Raw genomic sequence first — 26,032 nt, 5'->3', positions numbered from 1 at the left:
AGTACAGCACAGGAACAGGTCCTTCAAGCCTGCGCCGACCATGCTGCCCTTAGAAACTAAAATCTTCTACACTTCCGGGGTCCGTATTCCCCTATTCCCATCCTATTCATGTACATGTCAAGATGCCCCTTAAATGTCACTTATCGTCCCTGCTTCCACCACCTCCTCCGCCAGCGAGCTCCAGACACCCACTACCCTCTGTGTTACAAAAACTTGCCTCGTACATCTCCTCTAAACCTTGCCCCTTAAACCTCGTAATTGACCCCTCTACCCTGGGGAAAAGCCTCTGACTACCCACTCTGTCTATGCCCCTCATAATTTTGTAGACCTCTATCAGGTCGACCCTCAACCTCCGTCGTTCCAGTGAGAACAAACCGAGTTTGTTCAACCTCTCCTCACAGCTAATGCCCTTCATACCAGGCAACATCCTGGTAAATCTCTTCTGCACCCTCTCTAAAGCCTCTACATCCTTCTGGTAATGTGGCAACCATAATTGAACACTATACTCCAAGTGTGGCCTAACTAAGGTTCTATACATCTGCAACATGACTTGCCAATTTTTATACTTAATGTCCCGGCCAATGAAGGCAAGCATGCCTTTTTGACTACCTTCTCCACCTGTGTTGCCCCTTTCAGTGACCTGTTGTCCTGTACACCTAGATCTCTCTGTCAATACTCTTGAGGGTTCCATCATTCACTGTATATTCCCTACCTGCATTAGACCTCTCATTTGTCCGGATTAAACTCCACCTGCCATCTCTCCACCCAAATCTCCAAACAATCTGAATCCTGCTGTATCCTCTGACAGTCCTCATCGTTTTCCGCAATTCCACCAACCTTTGTGTCGTCTGCAAACTTATTCATCAGACCAGTTACATTGTCCTCCAAATCATTTAAATATACTACAAACAGCAAAGGTCCCAGCACTGATCCCTGCGGAACACCACTAGTCACAGCCCTCCAATCAGAAAAGCACCCTTCCATTGCTACTCTCTGCCTTCTATGACCTAGCCAGTTCTGTATCCACCTTGCCAGCTCACCTCTGATCCCGTGTGACTTCACCTTTTGTACCAGTCTGCCATGAGGGACCTTGTCAAAGGCCTTACTGAAGTCCATATAGACAACATCCACTGTCCTACCTGCATCAATCATCTTTGTGACCTCCCCGAAAAACTCTATCAAGTTAGTGAGACACGACCTCCCCTTCACAAAACCGTGCTGCCTCTCGCTAATCTGTCCACTTGCTTCCAAATGGGAGCAGATCCTGTCTCGAAGAATTCTCTCCAGTAATTTCCCTACCACTGAAGTAAGGCTCACTGGCCTGCAGTTCCCTGGATTATCCTTGTTACCCTTCTTAAACAAAGGAACAACATACATCACCTGAAGACAGTGAGGATCCAAAGATTTCTGTCAAAGCCTCAGCAATTTCCTCTCTAGCCTCCTTCAGTATTCTGGGGTAGATCCATCAGGCCCTGGGGACTTATCCACCTTAGTATTTTTCAAGACGCCCAACACCTCGTCTTTTTGGATTTCAATGTGACCCAGGCTATCTACACCCCCTTCTCCAAACTCAACATCCACCAATTTCTTCTCTTTGGTGAATACTGGTGCAAAGTATTCATTTAGTACCTCGCCCATTTCCTCTGGCTCCACACATAGATTCCCTTCCCTGTCCTTCAGTGGGCCCCCCCTTTCCTTGGCTACCCTCTTGCTATTTATGTGCGTGTAAAAAGCCTTGGGATTTTCCTTAACCCTATTTGCCAGTGATTTTCGTGACCCCTTTTAGCCCTCCTGATTCCTTGCTTAAGTTCCTTCCTACTTTCCTTATATTCCACACAGGCTTCGTCTGTTCCCAGCATTCTAGCCCTGACAAATGCCTCCTTTTTCTTTTTGACGAGGCCTACAATATCTCTCGTTACCCAAGATTCACGGAATTTGCCGTATTTATCTTTCTTCCTCACACGAACATGCCTGTCCTGTATTCCTTTCAACTGACATTTGAAAGCCTCTCACATGTCAGATGTTGATTTACCCTCAAACATCCGCCCCCAATCTAGGTTCTTCAGTTCCCACCTAATACTATTATAATTAGCCTTCCCTCAATTTAGCACATTCACCCTAGGACCACTCTTATCCTTGTCCACCAGCACTTTAAAACTTACTGAATTGTGGTCACAGTTCCCAAAATGCTCCCCTACTGAAACATCTACCACCTGGCCGGGCTCATTCCCCAATACCAGGTCCAGTACAGCCCCTTCCTTAAATGAATGAAATGAAAGGCTGAGGGACTTGAGGCTGTTTTCGTTAGAGAGAAGAAGGTTAAGAGGTGACTTAACTGAGCCATACAAGAGGATTGGATAGGGTGGACAGTGAGAGCCTTTTTCCTCGGATGGTGATGTCTAGCACGAGGGGACATAGCTTTAAATTGAGGGGAGATAGATATAGGACAGATGTCAGAGGTAGGTTCTTTACTCAGAGAGTAGTAAGGGCGTGGAATGCCCTGCCTGCAACAGTAGTGGACTCGCCAACACTAAGGGCATTCAAATGGTAATTGGATAGACATATGGACGATAAGGGAAGAGTGTAGATGGGCTTTAGAGTGGTTTCACAGGTCGGCGCAACATCGAGGGCCGAAGGGCCTGTACTGCGCTGTAATGTTCTATGTTCCCTAGTTGGACTATCTACATATTCTTTTTAGAAGCCCTCCTGGATGCTCCTTACTGCCCCATCTAAGCCCTTAGCACTAAGCGAGTCCCAGCCAATATTGGGGAAGTTAAAGTCTCTCATCACAATCATACTTCATTCAGGGCTGGACTTTAAGACCAGGGGGAGCGCGATGCTGATCAACAAACGGGTGGCATTCCAGGCAGGGAGAATTGTGTCGGACGCAGGGGACAGGTACATCATGGTGAGTGGGAAGCTTGAGGGGATGCGGGTGGTACTCGTGAATATAAATGCACCAAATTGGGATGATGTGGAATTTATGAGGCGTGCATTAGGCAAGATCCCGGACCTAGAATCACATAAGCTGATCATGTGGGGGGGGGGGGGGGGGGGGGAGATTTTAATACGGTCATTGACCCAGGGTTGGACCGGTCAAAATCTAGGACAGGGAGGGTGCCAGCCGTTACGAAGGAACTAAAAGGCTTCATGGAGCAGATGGGGGTGGGTAGTTCCATGGAGGTTTGGACGGCCAAGAGTGAAGGAGTTTTCTTTTTTCTCACATGTGCACAAAGTACAAGTTTGCTGACGATACGACCATAGTGGGCCGGATCTTGAATAACGACGAGTCAGAATACAGGAGGGAGATAGAGAACCCAGTGGAGTGGTGTAGCGACAACAATCTCTCCCTCAATGCCAGCAAAACTAAAGAGCTGGTCATTGACTTCAGGAAGCAAAGTACTGTACACACCCATGTCAGCATCAACGGGGCCGAGGTGGCGATGGTTAGCAGTTTCAAATTTCTAGGGGTACACATCACCAAAAATCTGTCCTGGTCCACCCACGTCGACGCTACCACCAAGAAAGCACAACAGCGTCTATACTTCCTCAGGAAACTAAGGAAATTCGGCATGTCCACATTAACCCTTACCAACTTTTACAGATGCACCATAGAAAGCATCCTATCGGGCTGCATCACAGCCTGGTATGGCAACTGCTCGGCCCAGGACCGCAAGAAACTTCAGAGAGTCGTGAACACCGCACAGTCCATCACACGAACCTGCCTCCCATCCATTGGCTCCATCTACACCTCCCGCTGCCTGGGGAAAGCAGGCTGCATAATCAAAGATCCCTCCCACCCGGCTTACTCACTCTTCCAACTTCTTCCATCGGGCAGGAGATACAGAAGTCTGAGAACACGCACGAACAGACTCAAAAACAGCTCCTTCCCCGCTGTTACCAGACTCCTAAACGACCCTCTTATGGACTGACCTCATTAACACTACACCCCTGTATGCTTCATCCGATGCCAGTGCTTATGTAGTTACATTGTTTATGTTGTGTTGCCCTATTATGTATTTTCTTTTATTCCCTTTTCTTCCCATGTACTTAATAATCTGTTGAGCTGCTCGCAGAAAAAGACTTTTCACTGTACCTCGGTACAGTAAACAAATCCAATCCCATAAAGGACTGACCCAGTAGGGGTGAATGGGGTGTTTAAGGAGTTCCATAGCAAGCTATATGAGTCGGAACCGCCCGGCTGCGTTGGAGGGGATGAGGCAGTACCTGGGTCAGTTGAAGTTCCCGAACGTGGAGGAAGGACTGGTGGAAGGGTTGGGGGGCCTCAATTGAAATTGAGGAAATAATGGAGGAGCTGGAGGCCATGCAGTCAGGTAAGGCCCAGGGACCGGACGGCTACCCAGTGGAATTTTACAAAACGTTCTCGGAGATGTTGGGCCCGCTGCTGGTGAGGGCATTTAATGAGGCAAGGGAGCGGGGTGTCCTTCCCCCAACAATGTCGCAGGGCTCGATCTCATTGATACTGAAGCGGGAGAAGATCCCTGAGCTATGCGGGTCATACAGGCCAATCTCCCTCCTATTGAATGTGGACGCCAAACTGCTGGCTAAACCTTTGGCCACAAAGATAGAGGGCTGTGTTCCGGAAGTGATAGGGGAAGACCAGACGGGGTTTGTGGAGGGCAGGCAACTCATGGCCAATGTTAGAAGGCTCCTAAACGTTATCATGATGCCCTGAGAGGGGATGGGGGAAGGGGGGGGGGGGCCTTTGACTGGGTGGAGTGGAATCATTTGTGGGAGATGTTAGGAAGTTTCGTGTTTGGACAGGGCTTCATTGATTGGGTGCGGTTGCTATATCAGGCACCAGTAGCAAGCGTGCGAACGAATCGGCTGATGTTGGGCTATTTTAAGCTGCACCAGGGGACAAGGCAAGGATGCTGTTTTCTCTGGCCATAGAGCCATTGGCGATGGCGTTAAGAGCTTCTAGGAACTGGAACGGGCTGGTCCGGGGGCACCGGGTCTCGCTTTACGCGGACGATCTGCTCCTGTATATTTCTGACCCATAAGGGGGGGGAATGGGGGAGATTATGCGGATCCTCGGGGAATTTGGTCGGTTTTCGGGGTATAAATTGAATATGGGGAAAAGTGAGATGTTCACGATTTCAGTGCCTACCTATCCTTCTCTCGAGGGTTTTTAAAAGGGTAAATAATAATAATTGCTTATTGACACAAGGAGGCTTCAATGAAGTTACTGTGAAAAGCCCCTAGTCACCACATTCCAGCACCTGTTTGGGGAGGCCGGTAGGGGAATTGAACCCGCACTGCTGCCTTGTTCTGCATTACAAGCCAGCTGTTTAGCCCACTGTGCTAAAAAATAGGTTGTTTTTGGACTGTGTGTGGGCGGGTAAAACCCCGCGTGTGAAGAAAGTGATGCTGGAGCGTAGCCGGGGGGGGGGGGAATGTGGGTTGGCACTGCTGAATTTTTGTAACTACTACTGGGTGGCAAATATAGCCATGATTAGGAAGTGGGTAGTGGGGAGGGGGGATCGGTGTGGGTGCGCGTAGAGGCGGCATCATGCAAGAACACAAGTCGGGGGGCACTGATAATGGCACCTCTGCCGTTCTCACCGACCCGGTACTCCACAAGCCCGGTGGTGGTGGCAGCCCTGAGAATCTGGGGGCAGTGGAGGAAATATAGGAGAGCCGAGGGAGTATCGGTCTGGGCCCCAATTTACAATAACCATCGTTTCGAAGGCTGGATGGAGGGTTTCGGAGATGGCAGAGAGCAGGGGTCAAGAGGATGGGAGATATATTTATAAATGGGAGCTTCCCCTGTTTGAAGGATTTGGAGGAGAAATTTGAACTGCCAGCAGTGTATCTGCAGGGGTGGGATTTTTGGAGAAGGCAGGTTCCGGCCTTGCCACAACCGGGCATACAGGACAGGGTAGTTTCCAGGATGGGGGTGGGAGAGGGGAAGGTATTGGATATCTATAAAGAGCTTATGGAGTCGGAGGAAACTCAGATAGAGGAGCTAAAGGGCAAGTGGGAAGATGAGCTAGGGGGAGAGATAGGGGTGGGTCTGTGGGCGGATGCCTTAGGCAGTGTTAACACATCCTCAACATGAGCCAGCTCAAAGAACAAAGCAAAGTACAGCACAGGAACAGGCCCTTCGGCCCTCGAGGCCTGTGCCAACCATGCTGCCCGTCTAAACTAAAATCTTCTGTACTTCCGGGGTCCATGTCCCTCTATTCCCATCCTATTCATGTATTTGTCAAGATGCCGCTTAAACGTCACTATCGTCCCTGCTTCCACCACCTCCTCCGGCAGTGAGTTCCAGGCACCCACTACCCTCTGCGTAAAAAAACTTGCCTCGTACATCTCCTCTAAACCTTGCCCCTCGCACCTTAAACCTATGCCCCCTAGTAATTGACCCCTCTACCCTGGGAAAAAGTCTCTGACTATCCATCCTGTCTATGCCCTTCATAATTTTGTAGACCTCTATCAGGTCGCCCCTCAACCTCCATCATTCCAGTGAGAACAAACCCGAGTTTATTCAACCTCTCCTCATAGCTAATGCCCTCCATACCAGGCAACATCCTGGTAAATCTCTTCTGCGCCCTCTCTACAGCCTCCACATCCTTCTGGTAGTGTGGCGACCAGAAGTGTACACTATACTCCAAGTGTGGCCTAACTAAGGTTCTGTACAGCTGCAACATGACTTGCCAATTCTTATACTCAATGCCCCGGCCAATGAAGGCAAGCATGCCGTATGCCTTCTTGACTACCTTCTCCACCTATGTTGTGGTGGAAGCAGCACATTAGCAACATTTAAGAGGCATCTGGATGGGTCCATGAATAGGGAGGAAAAAGAGGGATATGGACCGAGGAAGGACAGAAGATTTTGTTAGGGCAACATGATCGGCACTTGCTGGAAGGGCCTGTTCCTGTGCTGTACTTTTCTTTGCTCTTACCTGGTTTGTCCTTCCCCAGTGCATCATCTCACACTTATCCAGATTGAATTCCATGGTTTTATAAAGCTGCAGCAAAACTTCACGGCTCTTAAACTCAATCCCCCTGTTAATGAAAGCCAACAACCCTATCAACCTGGGTGGCAACATTGAGGCATCTATGTATGTGGACCCGAAGATCCCTCTGTTCCTCCATACTTCCAAGAGTCCTGCCTTTAACCCTGTATTCAGCATTCAAATTCGACCTTCCAAAATGAATCATTTCACATTTATCTAGGTTGAACTCCATCTGCCACTTCTCAGCCCAGCTCTGCATCCTGTCAATGTTCTGTTGTAACCTGCAACAGCCCTTGACACTATCTACAACTCCACCAACCTTTGTGTCATCGGCAAACTTACTAACCCACCGCTCCATTTCCTCATCTAAGTCATTTATAAAAACCACAAAGAGCAGAGGTCCCAGAACAGATCCCTGCGGGACACCACTGGTCACTGACCTCCACGCGGAATACTTTCCATCCACTAACACTCGCTGTCTTTTTTCAGCCAGCCAATTCTGTACCCAGACAGCTAAATTTCCCTGTATCCCATGCCCCCTGACTTTCTGAATGAGCCTACCACGGGGAACCTTATCAAATGCCTTACTGAAATCCATATACACCACATCCACTGCCCGACCTTCATCAATGTGTCTCGTCACATCCTCAAAGAATTCAATGAGGCTTGTGAGGCAGGACTTGCCCCTCACAAAGCCATGCTGACGATCTTTAATCAAACTATGTTTTCTAAATAATCATAAATCCGATCTCTCAGAATCCTTTTCAGTATTTTGCTCACCACAGACCCAAGACTGACTGGTCTGTAATTCCCAGGGATTTCCCTATTCCCTTTCTTGAACAGGGGAACAACATTTATCTCCCTCCAAGTGGAGAGCGAGGACACAAAGATCATCGCCAACGGTGCAGCAACTCCTCCCTCGCTTCCCGTAGTAACCTTGGGTATATCCCATCTGGCCCAGGGGACTTATCTATCCTGATGCTTTTCAAAATTTCCAGCACATCCTCCTTAATATCAACCTGTTCGAGCCCATTAACCTGGTTCATGCTGTTCTCATGAGCAACAAGGTCCCTCTCTCTAGTGAATACTGAAGCAAAATATTCATTTAGGGCCTCCCTTACCTCCTCAGGCTTGAGGCACAAGTTCCCTCCACTATCTCTGATTGACCCTACTCTCACTCTGATCATCCTCTTATTTCTCACCTAAGTGTAGAACACCTTGTTTTAGGGTTTCCCCTAATCCTTCCCGCCAGGGCTTTTTCATGACTCCTTCTAGTTCTCCTAAGTCCATTTTTGAGTTCCTTCCTGGCTACCTTGTAACCCTCTAGAGCCATTCCAGATCCTTGCTTCCTCAACCTTACGTAAGCTTCCTTCTTCCTCTTGACTAGAAGCTCTACTTCTCTTGTCATCCAAGGCTCCTTTACCTTACCATTCCTTCCTCGTCTCAGTGGGACAAACCTATGCAGCACTCGCGGCAAGTGCTCCTTAAAGAACCCCCACATTACTGTTGTGCATTTCCGAGAACATCTGTTCTCAATTTATGCTCCTCAGCTCCTGTCTAAAAGCTGTATAATTTCCCCTCCCCAATTGTGGTGGTATGTATTAGGGGTAATAGGGTACACCATGATGCCGAGAGGCTATTGGTGGATAGATACTGGGTCCTGATTGGATCTGCCGCCTACGGGGCTCCACCCAGAAAGGCGGGGTATAAGAACCCAGGTTCTCCCAGCAACCGCATTCTGTGACTGAGCTGCTGGGGAACAAGTCTGCTCAATAAAGCCTCGATTGAGTTCACTACATCTCGCCTGGTGTGTGATCGATGGTGCCACACCAATTAAATACCTTCCTGTACGGTCTGTTCCTATCCCGCTCCATGACTATGGTAAAGATCAAGGAGTTGTCACTGTCACCGAAATGCTCGCCCACCGAGACACCTGACACCCGGCCTGGTTCGTTGTTGAGCACCAAGTCCAATGCGGCCTCCCCGCTACTCGGCCCATCTACACATTGAGTCAGGAATCCTTCCTGTACACCTGACAAAATCTGCTCCATCCAAACCATTTGCGCTAAGGAGGTTCCAGTCACTATTCGGGGAGTTGAGGTCACCAGGATTATTGTGAGAGGTTGTGGTGCCAGGACAGACCCCCCAGGTACACACACTGCTCCCCGGCTGCCAGCGGCGGGACGGGCCGAATTCCCGTTTCTATGGAGGTTGGACATTAACTGTGGCGCTTACCGTTTGCTGCCGATTTGTGCATCAGTCGGAGCACCCAAACCGTCATCCTGTCAAAGAAAAACAGCCGCAGTTACCACCTCAGATCCTCCACCTCCGAGAACCCGCTCCCGCCGCCATTTCCCTCACCTTCAGCCGGCCGTCCTCCCAGTAAGTCCTCCCAGCGCCCGGCTATCCCGGCATGCAACACAGTCCTCCCAGTAAGTCCTCCCAGCGCCCGGCTATCCCGGCATGCAGCACGGTCCTCCCAGTAAGTCCTCCCAGCGCCCGGCTATCCCGGCGTGCAGCACAGTCCTCCCAGTAAGTCCTCCCAGCGCCCGGCTATCCCGGCATGCAACACAGTCCTCCCAGTAAGTCCTCCCAGCGCCCGGCTATCCCGGCGTGCAGCACGGTCCTCCCAGCGCCTGGCTATCCCGGCATGCAACACAGTCCTCCCAGTAAGTCCTCCCAGCGCCCGGCTATCCCGGCATGCAACACACTCCTCCCACTAAATCCTCCTCGCGCCCGGCTATCCCGGCGTGCAGCACGGTCCTCCCAGCGCCTGGCTATCCCGGCATGCAACACAGTCCTCCCACTAAATCCTCCTCGCGCCCGGCTATCCCGGCGTGCAGCACGGTCCTCCCAGCGCCCGGCTATCCCGGCATGCAACACAGTCCTCCCAGTAAGTCCTCCCAGCGCCCGGCTATCCCGTCATGCAGCACGGTCCTCCCAGCGCCCGGCTATCCCGGCGTGCAGCACGGTCCTCCCAGCGCCCGGCTATCCCGGCATGCAACACAGTCCTCCCACTATATCCTCCTCGCGCCCGGCTATCCCGGCATGCAACACAGTCCTCCCACTAAATCCTCCTCGCGCCCGGCTATCCCGGCATGCAGCACGGTCCTCCCATTGAGTTCTCCCAGCGTCCGGCTATCCCGACATGCAGCACGGTCCTCTCACTCAGTCCTCCCAGTTACCAGCTATCCCGGCATGCACAACAGTCCTCCCACTGAGTCCTCCAGGTGCTCGGCTATCCCGGAATGCAGCACGGTCCTCCCACTTAGTCCTCCCAGTTCCCATCTATTCCGGCATGCAGCACAGTCCTCCCACTCAGTCCTCCCAGCAACTGGCTATCCCGGCATGCAGCACAGTCATCCCACCAAGTTCTCACGTGCCACAGGGTGATGTGGCTGTCATGGTTCAATAGCTGGCGGTATGGACGAGCTGTTGGATGAGGGTGTGAAGCTGGTTGTGTGAGGGGAGGGGGGTGAATTTTGGGCAGCACGGTAGCATTGTGGATAGCACAATTGCTTCACAGCTCCAGGGTCCCAGGTTCGATTCCGGCTTGGGTCACTGTCTGTGCGGAGTCTGCACATCCTCCCCGTGTCTGCGTGGGTTTCCTCCGGGTGCTCCGGTTTCCTCCCACAGTCCAAAGATGTGCAGGTTAGGTGGATTGGCCATGATAAATTGCCCTTAGTGTTGGGTGGGGTTGCTGGGTTATGGGGGTAGGGTGGAGGTGTTGACCTTGGGTAGGGTGCTCTTTCCAAGAGCCTGTGCAGACTCGATGGGCCGAATGGCCTCCTTCTGCACTGTAAATTCTATGTAATCTATGTAATCTATGTAATCTATGTGCCCCCGGCTATCCCGGCATGCAATATGTTCTGATTGGCCAATCCGGTTACACCGGAAACTAAAAAGGAAATAAGTTTTTCACCCAGAATTCCCCAAACTCCGGTGGGGGGGGGAGGGGGAGGTTTTAATTTTGGGTTTATTGATAATTTACATCATGGGGTCATTTATAGGAAAGTGAAGCGGGGGCGGGGGGTAACTTACTGCGGATGCTGGAATCTGAAACCAAAGAGAAAATGCTGGAAAATCTCAGCAGGTCTGGCAGCATCTGTCGGGAGAGAAAAGAGCGAACGTTTCGAGTCCAGGTGCCCCTTTGTCAAAGCTAACAGACAGAGAAAGTGGGAAATATTTATACTGTGGAGTGAGAATGAAAGATGAGTCATAGCCACAGAAACCCAGGGAAATCGGGTGCTAATGGCCACAGGAACCCAGGGGGAAAGATGCTAATAATGGCAGTCCCCAGAGAGGACAAAAGATGCAAAAGGTCAACAGCAGAGACACTAACATCAGAGGGTAAACTGTAGATGTGGGGAAAGGGGAAGGGGGAAGCAAAGAGGAGAAAGGTGGATAAGATTAAGCTTTCTTCCTCAACCGTGATTTCCCACCTATAGTTGTTGATAGGGCCCTCAACAGTGTGCGGTCCATCTCCTGCGCCACTACCCTCACCCCCTCCCTCCCAGAACAAGGATAGAGTCCCCCTCGTCTCACATTTCATCCCACCAGCCTCTGTATGCAAAACATAATCCTCCGCCATTTTCGCCAACTCCAGCGTGATGCCACCACCAAACACATCTTCACTTCACTCCCTCTGTCAGCATTCCACAGAGACCATTCCCTCCAAGATAATCCTCCACCATACCCAACACCTCTCCCATCACCCATGGCACCTTCCCATGCAATTGCAGAAGATTTAACACCTGCCCCTTTACCTCTTCCATGCTTAACATCCCAGGCCCCTGATGTACCATCAATGACGAGAATCGGAAGAGTAAACTTTGGATTTAATCAGCTAAAAGATACCTGCTGGCAGCCGGTCCCAGAATGAGGGCAGGACTGGAGGTTAGCCACCTTTATACATGAGCCCGAGGTGCGGAGCCCCAGGCGGAGCAAGCAGGGACAAACCCAGACATGTAACAAACAGTAAGAACAGTAAGTACAATAAGTAAGAACAGTAAGTACAATATAACACAATGGTTCACCACATTCACCCCCTGTTTAAAAAAAAGAGTCCGACGGGGGTGAAGTGGACGGGTTGAATTATATATCGAGTCAGTCGGGGGCTCTGACCTTCCGCTGTGATCGCCTCAGTCCCGGCTGTGGTGAGGACACTGGTGTCGGATGAAGTGTTGAGGCCTGTGTATCCAGGAGCGCGTTGTCTTCCGGATAAGTAGCAATGGAGGGAGACAGTGTAGAGTCGGGGGTAGTGGCGATGGTCGCTGGGGAACTTGCGGGTGACAAGTCCCGAATGGAGACTGTGTCCTCCCGCCCGTCATGGTGTGCCACGTAGGCATATTGGGGGTTAGCATGGAGGAAAGGACCCGTTCGACCAGGGGATCCAACTTGTGACTCCTCGCATGCTTCTGGAGGCCCTGGAACCGTCAGCCAGGACGGGAGCGAGACCCCTGAGGCGGACGTCCTGGGGAAGACAAACATACTCTTGTGAGGTGTCGCATTGGTGGCGGTTCACAGGAGCGACCGGATGGAGTGGAGCGCGTCGGGAAGGACCTCCTGCCAGCGTGAGACAGGGAGACTTCTAGACCATAGGGCAAGAAGGACGGCCTTCCAGACCGTCGCGTTCTCCCTCTCCACCTGTCATTTTCCCCGGGGTTGTAGCTGGTAGTCCTGCTTGAGGCGATGCCCTTGCTAAGCAGGAACTGTCGCAGCTCATCACTCATGAAGGAGGAACCCCGATCGCTATGGTTGTAAGTGGGGAAACAGAACAAGGTGAAGAGGCCAGGCAGGGTGTTCTTGAAAATATGGAAAGATGTGTCATTTGAAACATGGAAGTCTGGCAATATCTGGTCTGAGAGAAAGATGAGAGGATACAGGGAAAGATCCCACAAAGGGTTAACAGCAGCCGCCAGGAGCAGGATTGTAAAATGCAGATAGCCTTGGTCAAGCAGGCTTAGCAAACACGACAAACAGGATTTTGAATGAAGCCAAAGACAATGGCTCACACCTTCATTGAAAGTAACTAACTTAGTAAGGAGCTGGGAAAGAAAGGTAGAGGTTCTAGGTGTGAAAATTTGCTAATACCAGGTTTATCAGTCTACGAGAAACATAATTCAAAGCCAAAATCAAAGTCAAAATTGAGCTGAGGACACAATTGGAAAATAAAACTATAGAAATGACAGGAATTAAAAGTAACACTTCTTGAAACCAAAGCATTTTGAACATCACAAAGGTCTCAATGTAATCAGATCTACAAGATGAAGTCATGTCAAAATGTATACTTAGTTGGATTAAAAGGTTTAGATCAAAAGATACTTTTTACAATCAAAGAAAATAAGAGTTACTTTACAATAACGTCATAAAAACTTAACTGTTAGAAAGCAAATATAAACCTCGAGACCAGGGCAACGAGAACCAGAACCAGAACGACAACCAGAACTTAGAGGGAGAGAGGGGAGAAGCAGAGACAGATTACAGTCAGCTCGGTCATGGGAAAGAGACAGGGCAAAGCAGCCGAGCTAAAATAGCTAAATCCATCGAAGGAAGACTAGAATTTAAAGGGTAGCCAGCGTCAGCTCAGAGATAGCCAGCAGAGCCGGCTCTCACAGCTCTGTACATGGGAAAGATAGGACACAGCAACCGAGTTAACCAGCGAATACATCTAAAGAAGACCAGACTTTAAAGAAGATTGATTGTCAAGTTGGGCCTGAAGGTCCCTTCAACCAACCAGAAGGATCCAGAAGCAAGATCTTTATACTTTTCTGTAAAGACAGTGATTACATCTTTTAAAAAGAGAAAAAATATAATAATAAAATGACTTAAAAGTTTTAACCTGAAACAGTGGTTATTAGTCTACTTTACTTACTTAGCAATGCGGGACCCAGGATTGATGCTACTAAGTGGTAAGTAGATGAAATCTTCGATGAAGGTATGGGTTATACCGGGGGATAACTTGAAAACATAGTTTGACCTGAATAGTACCCACTGAAGCTTGCATCGGAGTCTGGGAGTGAGAATCCCTGATCACCATTTAGAACGTCGGCCCTTTTCGGTATAGGGGGAATTCTAAGAATAGTGGTGAGTTTTCAAAAACAAGGGCCTTGATGACTGTGGCAGAGGTCATGTCAGGGCACGGGATGGCGAAAGGGAAACGTGAGTACTCATCAATGATGTTGAGAAAGTACATATTACGGTCAGTGGAGGGTAGGGGCCCTTTGAAATCAAGCTGAGGCGCTCAAAGGAGCGGGAAGGTGTGCTCTGTCCGGCCGATAGAAGTGCGGTTTGCAGACCTGGCAGTCCCTGGTCATGGTCCTGACCTCTCTCGTTGGAGTAAGGCAGGTTGCGGGCCTTGATAAAATGAAATAAACGGGTGACAGAGGTCATTGTGGAGGGCCCGAAGTCGGTCTACTTGTGCGCTGGCACATGTACCGCGGGATAAGGCATCTAGGAGTTCATTGAGCTTCCCACGTCGATACAAGATATCATAATTATAGATAGAGAGTTCGATCCTCCTCCTTAGGATCTTGTCATTCTTGATCTTGCCCCGCTGCGTATTGTTAAACATGAAGGCAACCGACCGTTGGTCAGTGAGGAGAGTGAATCGCCTGCTGGCCAGGTTTCACAGTTTCCACAATGGCCTGGGCTTCCTTTTCGACAGAGGAGTGTCGAATTTCAGAGCCCTGGAGGGTACGGGAGAAGAAAGCCACGGACCTGCCCGCCTGGTTGAGTGTAGCGGCCAGAGCAAAGTCAGATGTATCGCTCTCCACTTGGGACAGGATGGACTCGTCTACTGCGTGCATCGTGGCTTTGGCAAAATCTATTTTGATGCGATTGAAAACCAGGCGGGCCTCAGCCGTCAGGGGAAAAATGGTGGATTTAATGAGTGGACGGGCCTTGTCCGCATAATTGGGGACCCACTGGACATATAGGAAATGAACCCCAGGCATCTGTTCAGGGCCTTGGGGCAGTGGGGGAGTGGAAGTTCCAGGAGGGGGCGCATGCAGTCGGGATCGGGCCCTAGGACTCCGTTTTGCACAACGTAGCCAAGGATGGCGAGGCGGGTTGTGCGGAAAACGCATTTCTCCTTATTGTAGGTTAGGTTAAGGAGCTTGGCGGTGTGGAGGAAATGTTGGAGGTTAGCGTCATGGTCCTGCTGGTCATGGCTGCAGATGATGACATTATCCAGATACGGGAACGTGGCCCGCAGCCTGTACTGGTCAACCATTCGGTCCATCTCCCATTGGAAGACCGAGACCCCATTGGTGACGCCGAAGCGGATCCTGAGAAAGTGGTAGAGGCGGCCATCTGCCTTGTGGACTTCAAGTCAATAGTGGAGAAGACGCGGTACTGCGCAATCTGATTGACCATGTCAGATATGTGGGGGAGAGGGTACGCATTGAGCTGCGTGTACCTGCTAATGGTCTGACTATAGTCGATGACCATCCGGTGCTTCTCCCCAGTTTTGACGACCACCACTTGGGCTCTCCCGGGGCTAGTACTGGCCTCTATGATCCCTTCCTGCAGGAGTCGCTGGACCTCCGACCTGATAAAGGCCTTTTCCCGAGCACTGTATCGTCTGCTCCTAGTGGCGACAGGCTTACAGTCCGGGGTGAGGTGAGCAAAGAGCGGGGGTGGGGCGAACTTAAGGGTCGAGAGGCTACAGACGGTGAGAGGGGGCAGGGGTCCATCAAACTCCAAGGTAAGACTTTTGAGGTGGCATTGGAAATCTAGGCCTAGTAGTAGTGCAGCGCACAGTTGGGCGAGGACATAGAGCTTGAAATGTTTGTACTCGACGCCCCGACACAGTTACGACACAGTACCCACGGACTTCCACGGAATGAGATTCGGAAGCCAGGGCGATTTTCTGGGTCGCGGGTAAAATTGGGAGGGAGCAGCGCCGTACCGTATCTGGGTGAATGAAACTCTCCGTGCTCCCGGAGTTGAAGAGGCAGGTCGTCTCGTGGCCGTGGATCCGGACGGCCATCATGGATTTAGTGAGCTGATGAGGTCGAGATTGGGTCGAGGGTGATGGAGGCGAGCTTCGGAAGGTGGGTGGGCTGATCGAGGGTAGCGGAGGCCAGCATACGATCTGGTGAGCAGGGGTTCCGGGAGGCGGCGGGGTGATTCCAGAAGATGGCGGCCCCCACGGGTCGCACGTGGCGGGTGGCGTCGAAGATGGTAGCCCCCATGGGTCGCACATGGAGGATGACGTGGAAGATGGGGGCGGTCCCCGCGGGCTACACGCAGCGCTGCTGGGTTTAGAAACCGGTCAGGCCTGGCAGACTTTAGAGAAGTGGTCCGTTGCAGATCGCGCTCCTCGCTGGGCAGCGTTGTCTGGGCTGCTTACCCTGGCCACAGACGTAACATTTTGGGCCTCCGGAGTTGGCGGGTTGTTGCGCGGCACAGGCTTGCGGCGCCCCTGGGTCGGGTGATGGCGGCGCCCACAAGGGTGCCGCGTGGTCGGAGGTGTAGGCATCCATGTTATGGAAGGCCACTTCCAACGAGTCCGAGAGTTGTACTGTGTCTTGGAGGTCGAGTGTACCCCCTTCTAGTAGGCGCTGGCGGATGTAATTAGATATTATGCCTGCGACATAGGCGTCCCGGATCAGCAATTCGGTCTGCTTGACAGCCGATGCCGCCTTACAACTGCAGTTCCGGCCGAGTACCCGCAAGGCGCGCAGAAATTCAGCTTGCGAGTCTCCGGGGCGCTGTCGCCTCGTGGCAAGGAGATGCCTAGCGTACACCTCATTGACTTCCTTAACATACTGCCCCTTCAACAGCGTTATCGCATCCTCGAACGAGGTAGCGTCCCTGATAAGAAGGAAAACTTGCGGGCTCACCCGGGATTTGAGGACTCGCAGCTTGTGGGTCTCAGCGGCGGCGGTGGCAGAGGAATCAACGTAAGATTCGAAGCAGCTTAGCCAGTGCTCAAATGTGGCAGTGGCGTTGGCTGCTTGGGGGTCCAGCACCAGGCGATCAGGCTTGAGTGATGGATCCATCTTAAAATTTTAAATTGATTAAATTGATGTACCATCAATGACGACAGACGAGAGTCGGAAGAGTAAACTGTGGCTTTAATCAGCTAAATGACACCTGCTGGCAGCCGGTCCCAGAATGAGGGCAGGGCTGGAGGTTCACCACCTTTATTGTCATGTGAGAGTGCCCTTTAAGAAATGGGTGTTTAAGAAATGTACCTTTAAGAAATGGAGCTGCTCATGTTACTGGAGTGATGTCAGAGTGTGGGTGGAGCTGAGCTCGACTTCCGCTTTTTGAGTTTCAGTTTGAGAAGAGCTTGGGTGTGTCTGTGTTCTTTCAGTGAGCTGCACAGCTGTTGATCTCTCCCACGCAAAGACTATCTATGGATCATTTGGCGAACTCAGAATTGTAAAAATGTCTCAGTATTAAATGTAACCCTAATATGTTCCTGTTTGAAGGTTTGTTAAGTCTTTTGGATGATAAAAGGACAGCATACAGGTTACTTAGTGTTGTATTCTTTGGGGGGTGTGTTTGATTTACTGGTTGCTGAGATATTCACTGTTTGTTTTGAAAAGGTCAACTTGAGTTCATAGAATAAACATTGTTTGTTTTAAAAACCACTGGTCCGTTTTCTGCTGTACCTGTAGAGTGGGCCGTGTGCACCCCATACCACAATCTATTAAAAGTTGTGGGTCAGGTGAACTCCATGATACACTTTGGGGATTCTCTAAACCCTGACCCATAACAATTGGGGGCTCGGGGGGGATAAAAGTCTATCTGTTGGATTGGCTTAGTGAACTTCAAGACAGTGAGGGGTGAGCATATTGTGGTTGCTTTTCAGGTGTGGTATTTTAGTTTAAGTTGGGGGGGGGTGTTGTGGACAACGGCTCTTTCAGAGGCTCAGACGTTTTTGGGGGTGGAGACGGTCACACGCAGTACCTTACGGACAGAGACTAAAAGCAGACTGTTGGATTTGGCAACAACATTGCAGTTAACATTACCTGACAAAATGCGAAAAGATGAGGTAATTATGGCAGTGGCTAAGCATTTAAAGTTGCCTGAGATACAGTCTGACTCATTGGAAAAGGCAAAAATTCAGTTGCAAATTAAACAAATAGAACATGAGTAAGAATTAAAGCAGCTTGAATACAGAAGAGAGAGCAGAAAGAGAGTGAGAGGAAAAAGAAAAAGAGAGAGAGGAAAAAGAAAGAGAGAGAGGAAAAAGAAAGAGAGAGAGAGGAAAAAGAAAGAGAGAGAGAGGAAAAGAGACAGAGAGGAAAAAGAGAGAGAGAGGAAAAAGAAAGAGAGAGAGAGGAAAAAGAAAGAGAGAGAGAGGAAAATGAAAAGGAAGAGAGGAAAATGAAAAGGAGAGAGAAGAAAGGAGAAAAGAAAGAAAAGCCCAAACAGAACAAAAAGAAAAAGAAAGGGAGATACAGATCAGGGAAAAAGATAGAGAGAGTTTGAACTTCAGAAAATGGCCATGAAACATGACAGTCAGTTAAAATTGGCAGACGTAAAGGGAAACGTACAGTTGGATGATAGTGATGAGTGATAGTGAGAAAGAGCGTTAAAGTCGAAGGCTTGGTGGGGATCTATTTAAATATGTCCAAGCATTGCCAAGGTTTGACGAGAAGGAAGTGGAAGCCTTTTTCATTTCATTTGAGAAGGTAGCTAAACAAATGAAATGGCCACAGGACATGTGGGTATTACTGATTCAAACAAAGCTGGTAGGTCGAGCAAGTGAAGTGTTTGCATCACTACCGGAGGAGGTATCTGGGACGTACGAGGAGGTGAAAAAATCCATCTTAGGTGCATATGAACTAGTGCCTGAAGCCTGCAGACAAAGGTTTAGAAATTTAAGGAAAGAATTTGGTCAAACATGCATGGAGTTTGAAAGGATCAAACAGAGTAATTTTGATAGGTGGATAAGGGCTTTGAAAATAGATCAGACGTATGAAGCTCTCAGAGAAATTGTATGTTTGGAGGAGTTTAAAGATTCAATTCCTGATGTAGTGAGAACTCATGTGGAAGAACAGAGGGTTAAAACTGTGAGATTAGCAGCGGAAATGGCAGATGATTATGAATTAGTTCATAAATCAAAGCTTGGTTTCCGACATCAGTTCCAGCCGGTGAGGGATAGAAACTGGGGTCATGAGAAATACTCAAGTGGTAAAGGTAAAGGTGATCTGATGGGAGATAATAAGGAGAGTGTACCTCAGATTAAAAAAGAAATCCAGGAGGGTGGAAATGAAATGAAAAGTTACAAATATTTTCACTGAAATAAACTAGGCCATGTAAAGTCACAGTGTTGCTGGTTGAAGAAAAGCACTGGGAAGGCTGATGTGGTAAAACCGGATAAGACAGTGGGGTTTGTTAAAGTGGCAAAGGAAAGCCCAAGTGAAGCGAAGGAGGTGCAAAAGATTATACAGCCTGATCAAGAGGTGATTGATACGAAGGTGCCAGATCTCTTTAAAGAATTTACTTGTGTGGGTAAAGTTTACTCATGTGTATCAGGAGGAGCAGGTAAAGAAGTCACAATTTTAAGAGATACGGGAGCTAGTCAATCTTTAATGGTAAGAGATGTAGTTTGGGAAGAATGTTGCCAGAAAAGGTGGTAATATGTGAAATTCAGGGTGAGAGGAGTAGCATTCCATTAAATAAGGTAAGGTTGGAAAGTCCAGTGAAGAGTGGTGAAGTGGTAGCAGGAGTAATAGAGAAACTATCTTGTCCAGGAACACAGTTTATCTTGGGTAATGATATAGCTGGATCGCAGGTGGGAGTGATGCCTACTGTGGTTGATAAGCCAGTGGAAAATTAAACAACTGAAGTGTTGAAGGACGAATATCCTGGGATTTTTCCGGATTGTGTAGTAACAAGGTCGCAAAGTCACAGGTTAAGACGAGGGGAGAAATCAAAGAGTGAAGATGACATTGAAGTGCAATTATCAGAAACAATTTTTGATCAGATGGTTGAAAAAGAACAAGAACAGGTGGAGGATGAGGTGGATATTTTTAGTTCAGGAAAATTGGTGGAGTTACAACAGAAAGATATGAAAATAAAACAGATGTATCAGAAAGCATATACGGAAGAGGAATCTGAATGTATACCAGAGTGTTATTACCGTAAAAGTGATGTCTTGATGAGAAAATGGAGACCTGTACATATGGAGGCGGATGAAAAGTGGGCAGAAGTTCATCAAGTAGTATTGCCGGTTGGGTATAGAAAGGAGGTGTTGCAAGTTGCACATGAGGTACCAGTGGGAGGTCATTTGGGGATAAGGAAAACTCAAGCTAAAATCCAGAAACATTTTTATTGGCCTGGACAACATAAAGATGTAGTTAAATTTTGTCAATCATGTCACACCTGTCAAGTGATAGGGAAACCTCAAGCAGTGATAAAACCAGCGCCCTTAATACCCATTCCAGCATTTGAGGAACCTTTTACAAGGGTCCTAATTGATTGCATAGGACCGCTTCCTAAAACAAAAAGTGGGAATCAATATCTTTTGACTATAATGGATGTGTCTACTAGGTTTCCAGAGGCCATTCCAGTATGTAATATTACAGCTAAAAAAATTGTGGAGGAATTACTTAAATTCTTTACGAGATATGGACTACCCACAGAAATATAATCGGATCAAGGATCAAATTTTGCCTCGAGGTTATTCAAAGAAGTAATGGATAGCTTAGGAATAAAACAATTTAAATCAACTGCGTACCATCCAGAATCGCAGGGAGCGTTAGAAAGGTGGCATCAGACATTAAAGACAATGTTGAAGGCTTATTGTCAAGATTATCCAGAGGATTGGGATAAAGGAATTCCATTTGTTCTGTTTGCAATTAGGGATGCACCTAATGAGTCAACTAAATTCAGTCCTTTTGAACTAATTTTTGGTCGTGAGGGAAGAGGACCACTTAAATTGATTAAGGAAAAATTGTGAGTGAGAAATTGGAAATTATATTATTGGATTACATGCCAAATTTTGGGGAATGATTAAATAGAGCAGGTGAATTGGCTAGACAACATTTAAAAGTTGCACAAAATGTGATGAAACGGGTAGCGGACAAGAAATCCAAAGTTCGTAGTTTTGCCAGTGGGGATAAAGTTTTAGTGTTGTTACCAGTGGTAGTTGAACCTTTAAAAGTTTTGTGGAAATATCAGATTGAAAGGAAATTAAGTGAGGTGAATTATATGGTAAAAACACCAGATAGAAGGAAGAATCACCGAGTGTGTCATGTGAATATGCTTAAAAGGTACTTTGAAAGGGAAGGAGAGAAAAAGGAGGAGGTTTTAATGATTCTAACTCAAAGTGACGAACCAAATCCAGATGACTGTGAATTTGACATACCTCAAATTAAATTGGAAAATGAGGATGTTCTTAAAAATTGGGATAAATTGTTGGGTTATCTTCCAGAGGAAAAATAAACTGACCTGAAAGAGTAATTGATATCACATGGGCAAGTTTGTGGAGATAAATTGGGAAGTACTAAAATGGCTATACATGATGTAGATGTGGGAAATGCTGTTCCAATCAAACAACATCCCTATAGACTTAACCCTTTAAAATTGGCACTGGTGTCAAAGAGGTTGAGAGTATGCTTAAAAGTGGCATAATTGAAGTGGGTTGCAGCCAATGGAGCTCACCCATAGTGATGGTACCAAAACCAGACGGCACCCAACGGTTGTGTGTGGACTATAGAAAGGTTAATGCAGTTACAAGAACGGACTCTTATCCTATCCCACGTTTGTAGAATTGTATTGAGTAAGTGGGACAATCAGTTTTTATTTCCAAATTGGGCTTACTTAAAGGTTACCTTTATCCGAAAGGGCGAAGGAGATTTCAGCTTTTGTGACTCCAGATGGTATATACCAATTCAAAATTATGCCATTTGGCATGAAAAACACCCCAACCACATTTCAACGGTTAACTAACAAAGTTGTTTCAGGATTACTCAATTATGCGGTATACATCGACAATTTGGTAATTTTCAGCCAGACATGGAAAGAACAATTAAAACATCTGAGGGAGTTATTCGATCGACTTCAGGAGGCTGGTTTGGTGATAAACCTAGCCAAAAGTGAATTTGGAAAAGCCCAAGTCACTTTGCTTGAGGAGTTTCCGATACCCTCGAGACGAAGGGAAATAATGCGTTTTCTTCTCCATGAGTGGATTTGATTGAACATTTGTGCAAAAGTTTTGTAGCGTGAGTGCTCCAATGATGGACTTGCTGAAGAAACATCAAAACTTTCAATGGACAGCAGACTTTCAACAGGCATTTGATGGCCTGAAAGCTGTGATAACCAATGCTCCTGTGTTGGAGAATTGCAAGAGACTCTGTGATCAGATTGAACAAAAGTATCTGACTTCAAAGAGAAATGCCGAGGGGTAGTGAAATGGACTGATCGTGCAGAGACCTTCTTGTTCAACGAGACTGTTAATAGAGAAGGATTTCAGTTGGAGGAAGAACAAAAATGGACTATATTACCTGTTTGCATGTGTTGTCTTTTGAAATGATAAAGTACATTTACTGTGTGCATTTCTTAAAGGATGGTGAAAAGGTGAAAAATGAAACCATCTGAGTTGATGTTTTTTTTTTTCTTGGGTGTCATGTGAGAGTACCCTTTAAGAAATGGGTGTTTAAGAAATGTACCTTTAAGAAATGGAGCTGCTCATGTTACTGGAGTGATGTCAGAGTGTGGGTGGAGCTGAGCTCTACTTCTGCTTTTTGAGTTTCAGTTTGAGAAGAGCTTGGGTGTGTCTGTGTTTTTTCAGTGAGCTGCACTGCTGTTGATCTCTGCCACGCAAAGACTATCTATGGATCATTTGGCAAACTCAGAATTGTAAAAAGGTCTCAGTATTAAATGTAACTCTAATGTGTTCAAAGAACAAAGAACAAAGAAAAGTACAGCTCAGGACCAGGCCCTTCAACCCTCCAAGCCCGTACCGACCATGCTGCCCGTCTAAACTAAAATCTTCTACACTTCCTGGGTCCGTATCCCTCTATTCCCATCCTATTCATGTATTTGTCAAGATGCCCCTTCAATGTCACTATCGTCCCTGCTTCCACCACCTCCTCCGGCAGCGAGTTCCAGGCACCTACTACCCTCTGTGTAAAAATCTTGCCTCGTACATCTCCTCTAAACCTTGCCCCTCGCACCTTAAACCTATGCCCCCTAGTAATTGACCCCTCTATCCTGGGGAAAAGTCTCTGACTATCCACTCTGTCTATGCCGCTCATAATTTTGTAGACCTCTTATCAGGTCGCCCCTCAATCTCCGTCATTCCAGTGAGAACAAACCGAGTTTATTCAACTGCTCCTCATAGCTAATGCCCTCCATACCAGGCAACATTCTGGTAAATCTCTTCTGCACCCTCTCTAAAGCCTCCACATCCTTCTGGTAGTGTGGCGACCAGAATTGAACACTATACTCCATGTGTGGCCTAACTAAGGTTCTATACAGCTGCAACATGACTTGCCAATTCTTATACTCAATGCCCCGGCCAATGAAGGCAAGCATGCCGTATGCCTTCTTGTCTACCTTCTCCACCTGTGTTGCCCCTTTCAGTGACCTGTGGACCTGTACACCTAGATCTCTCTGACTTTCAATACTCTTGAGGGTTCTACCATTCACTGTATATTCCCTACCTGCATTAGACCTTCCAAAATGCAATACCTCACATTTGTCCGGATTAAACTCCATCTACCATCTCTCCGCCCAAGTCTCCAAACAATCTAAATCCTGTTGTATCCTTTGACAGCCCTCATCGCTATCTGCAATTCCACCACCCTTCGTGTCGTCTGCAAACTTACTAATCAGACCAGTTACATTTTCCTCCAAATCATTTATATATACTACGAACAGCAAAGGTCCCAGCACTGATCCCTGCAGAACACCACTAGCCACAGCACTCCAATTAGAAAAGCACCCTTCCATTGCTACTCTCTGCCTTCTGTGACCTAGCCAGTTCTGTATCCATTTTGCCAGCTCACCCCTGATCCCGTGTGACTTCTCCTTTTGTACCAGTCTACCATGAGGGACCTTGTCAAAGGCTTTACTGAAGTCCATATAGACAACATCCACTGCCCTACTTGCATCAATCATCTTTGTGACCTCTTCGAAAAACTCTATCAAGTTAGTGAGACACGACCTCTCCTTCACAAAACCATGCTGCCTCTCACTAATACGTCTATTTGCTTCCAAATGGGAGTAGATCCTGTCTCGAAGAATTCTCTCCAGTAATTTCCCTACCACTGACGTAAGGCTCACCGGCCTGTAGTTCCCTGGATTATCCTTGCTACCCTTCTTAAACAAAGGAACAACATTGGCTATTTTCCAGTCCTCTGGGACATCACTTGAAGACAGTGAGGATCCAAAGATTTCTAACAATGCCTCAGCAAATTCCTCTCTAGCCTCCTTCAGTATTCTGGGGTAGATCCCATCCGGCCCTGGGGACTTATCTACCTTAATATTTTTCAAGACGCCCAAGACGTTCCTGTTTGAAGGTTTGTTAAGTCTTTTGGATGATAAAAGGACAGCATACAGGTTACTTAGTGTTGTATTCTTTGGGGGGTGTATTTGATTTGCTGGTTGCTAAGATATTCACTGTTTGTTTTAAAAATGTTAACTTGAGTTCATAGAATAAACATTGTTTTGTTTTATAAACCACTGGTCCATTTTCTGCTGCACCTGTAAAGTGGGCCGTGTGCTCCCCATACCACAATCTATTAAAAGTTGTGGGTCAGGTGAACTCCATGATACACTTTGGGGATTCTCTAAACCCTGACCCATAACATTATTCATGAGCCTGAGGGGCGGAGCCACAGGCGGAGCCAGCAGGGACAAACCCAGACATGTAACAAATAGTAAGAACAGTAAGTACAATATAATACAATGGTGTGCCACAGCCCAAAACACTCATTTTGATTGCATTCGCTGCTCCCAATGTGGTCTCCTCTATAACGGAGAGACCAAACGCAGACTGTGTGATCGCCTTGCTGAGCATCTTCGGTCTGTGCGCATTCAGGACCCAGACCTTCCTGTTGCTTGCCATTTTAACACAAGACCCTGCTCCCATGCCCACATGTCTGTCCTCGGCCTGCTGCAATGTTCCAATGAAGCTCTACGCAAACTGGAGGAACAACAACTCAGCTTCCAGTTAGTCACGCTACAGTCTTCCGGCTGAACATCGAATTCAACAACTTCAGATGATCAGCTCTACCCCACCTCGACCCATTTGTTTTCATTTCAGTTTAACTGTCTTTTACCATTTCTTTCTTTCTTGTCTTTCTTAATATATATTTAACCCCCCACATCTTATCCACCTTTCCTTACCCTTTCTCCCCTTTGCTTCCCCTCCCCCCCACATCTCCATCTGTCAGTTTTGTTAAGTAATGGGTAAGAGACATTGCAATTAGTTGTCTCATTTATGTTAAGTATCCATTAATTGACACTGATATGTAAAGGGGCGTCAGGTGGCCTCTGTCAGGTGATGTATGGTTAGAGTTTTGTGCAAAGGCTGTTGGAATGAAATAAATGTGTATTTGTGAAAAAGGAACAGAACTTTAGACTCTTCATATCACAGCAACTAAAACGTCAAACAAGTTTACCCTCTGATGTTAGTTTCTCTGCTGTTTGACCTCTCATACCTTTTGTCCTCTCTGGGGACTGCCATTCGCACTCTTTCCCCTTGGTTCCTGTGGCCATTAACACTCTGTTCCCTTGGTTTCTGTGGCCATTAGCACCCGGTTTCCCTGGGTTTCTGTGGCTATGACTCATCTTTCATTCTCACTCCACAGTATAAATATTTCCCACTTTCTCTGTCTGTTAGCTTTGACAAAGGGGCATCTGGACTTGAAATGTTCGCTCTTTTCTCTCCCTACAGATGCTGCCAGACCTGCTGAGATTTTCCAGCATTTTCTCTTTAGAAACATGGGGGGGGGGGGGGGGGGGGCTGGTGACCAACCACATTGATATTCTCAGGTGGGATTGGCTTTTAGTCTGAGCAGATTCCAGAATCTCACAGTGTAGGACAGGCCCTTCAGCCCATCAAGTCTGTGCCAACG

General features: G+C 47.8%; 1 protein-coding gene across 3 annotated transcripts in view; it reads right to left on the bottom strand.

Moving 5' to 3' along the window:
• LOC140394534 (NADH-ubiquinone oxidoreductase subunit 8-like) overlaps positions 1-9,399 on the bottom strand; it is a 38,270-nt gene extending 28,871 nt beyond the window's left edge. Inside the window, exons 1-2 of one of the 3 annotated variants that reach the window (XM_072481897.1) lie at positions 9,345-9,399; positions 9,219-9,265 (exon numbers count right to left, since the gene is read on the bottom strand). In XM_072481897.1, the coding sequence (XP_072337998.1) occupies positions 9,219-9,264 (46 nt within the window). In that variant the 5' untranslated portion in view covers position 9,265; positions 9,345-9,399. Of the gene's footprint in view, positions 1-9,218 lie in introns of all 3 variants that reach the window. The other 2 variants (XM_072481898.1, XM_072481896.1) reach the window with 2 other exon arrangements.
• Between the last annotated feature and the right edge of the window lie 16,633 nt (positions 9,400-26,032).

Source organism: Scyliorhinus torazame, chromosome 17, assembly GCF_047496885.1.
Source record: "Scyliorhinus torazame isolate Kashiwa2021f chromosome 17, sScyTor2.1, whole genome shotgun sequence".
Classification (NCBI taxonomy): domain Eukaryota; kingdom Metazoa; phylum Chordata; class Chondrichthyes; order Carcharhiniformes; family Scyliorhinidae; genus Scyliorhinus; species Scyliorhinus torazame.
The sequence above is the reverse complement of the archived record's forward strand: the minus strand, read 5'-3'. Positions and strand labels throughout refer to the sequence as shown.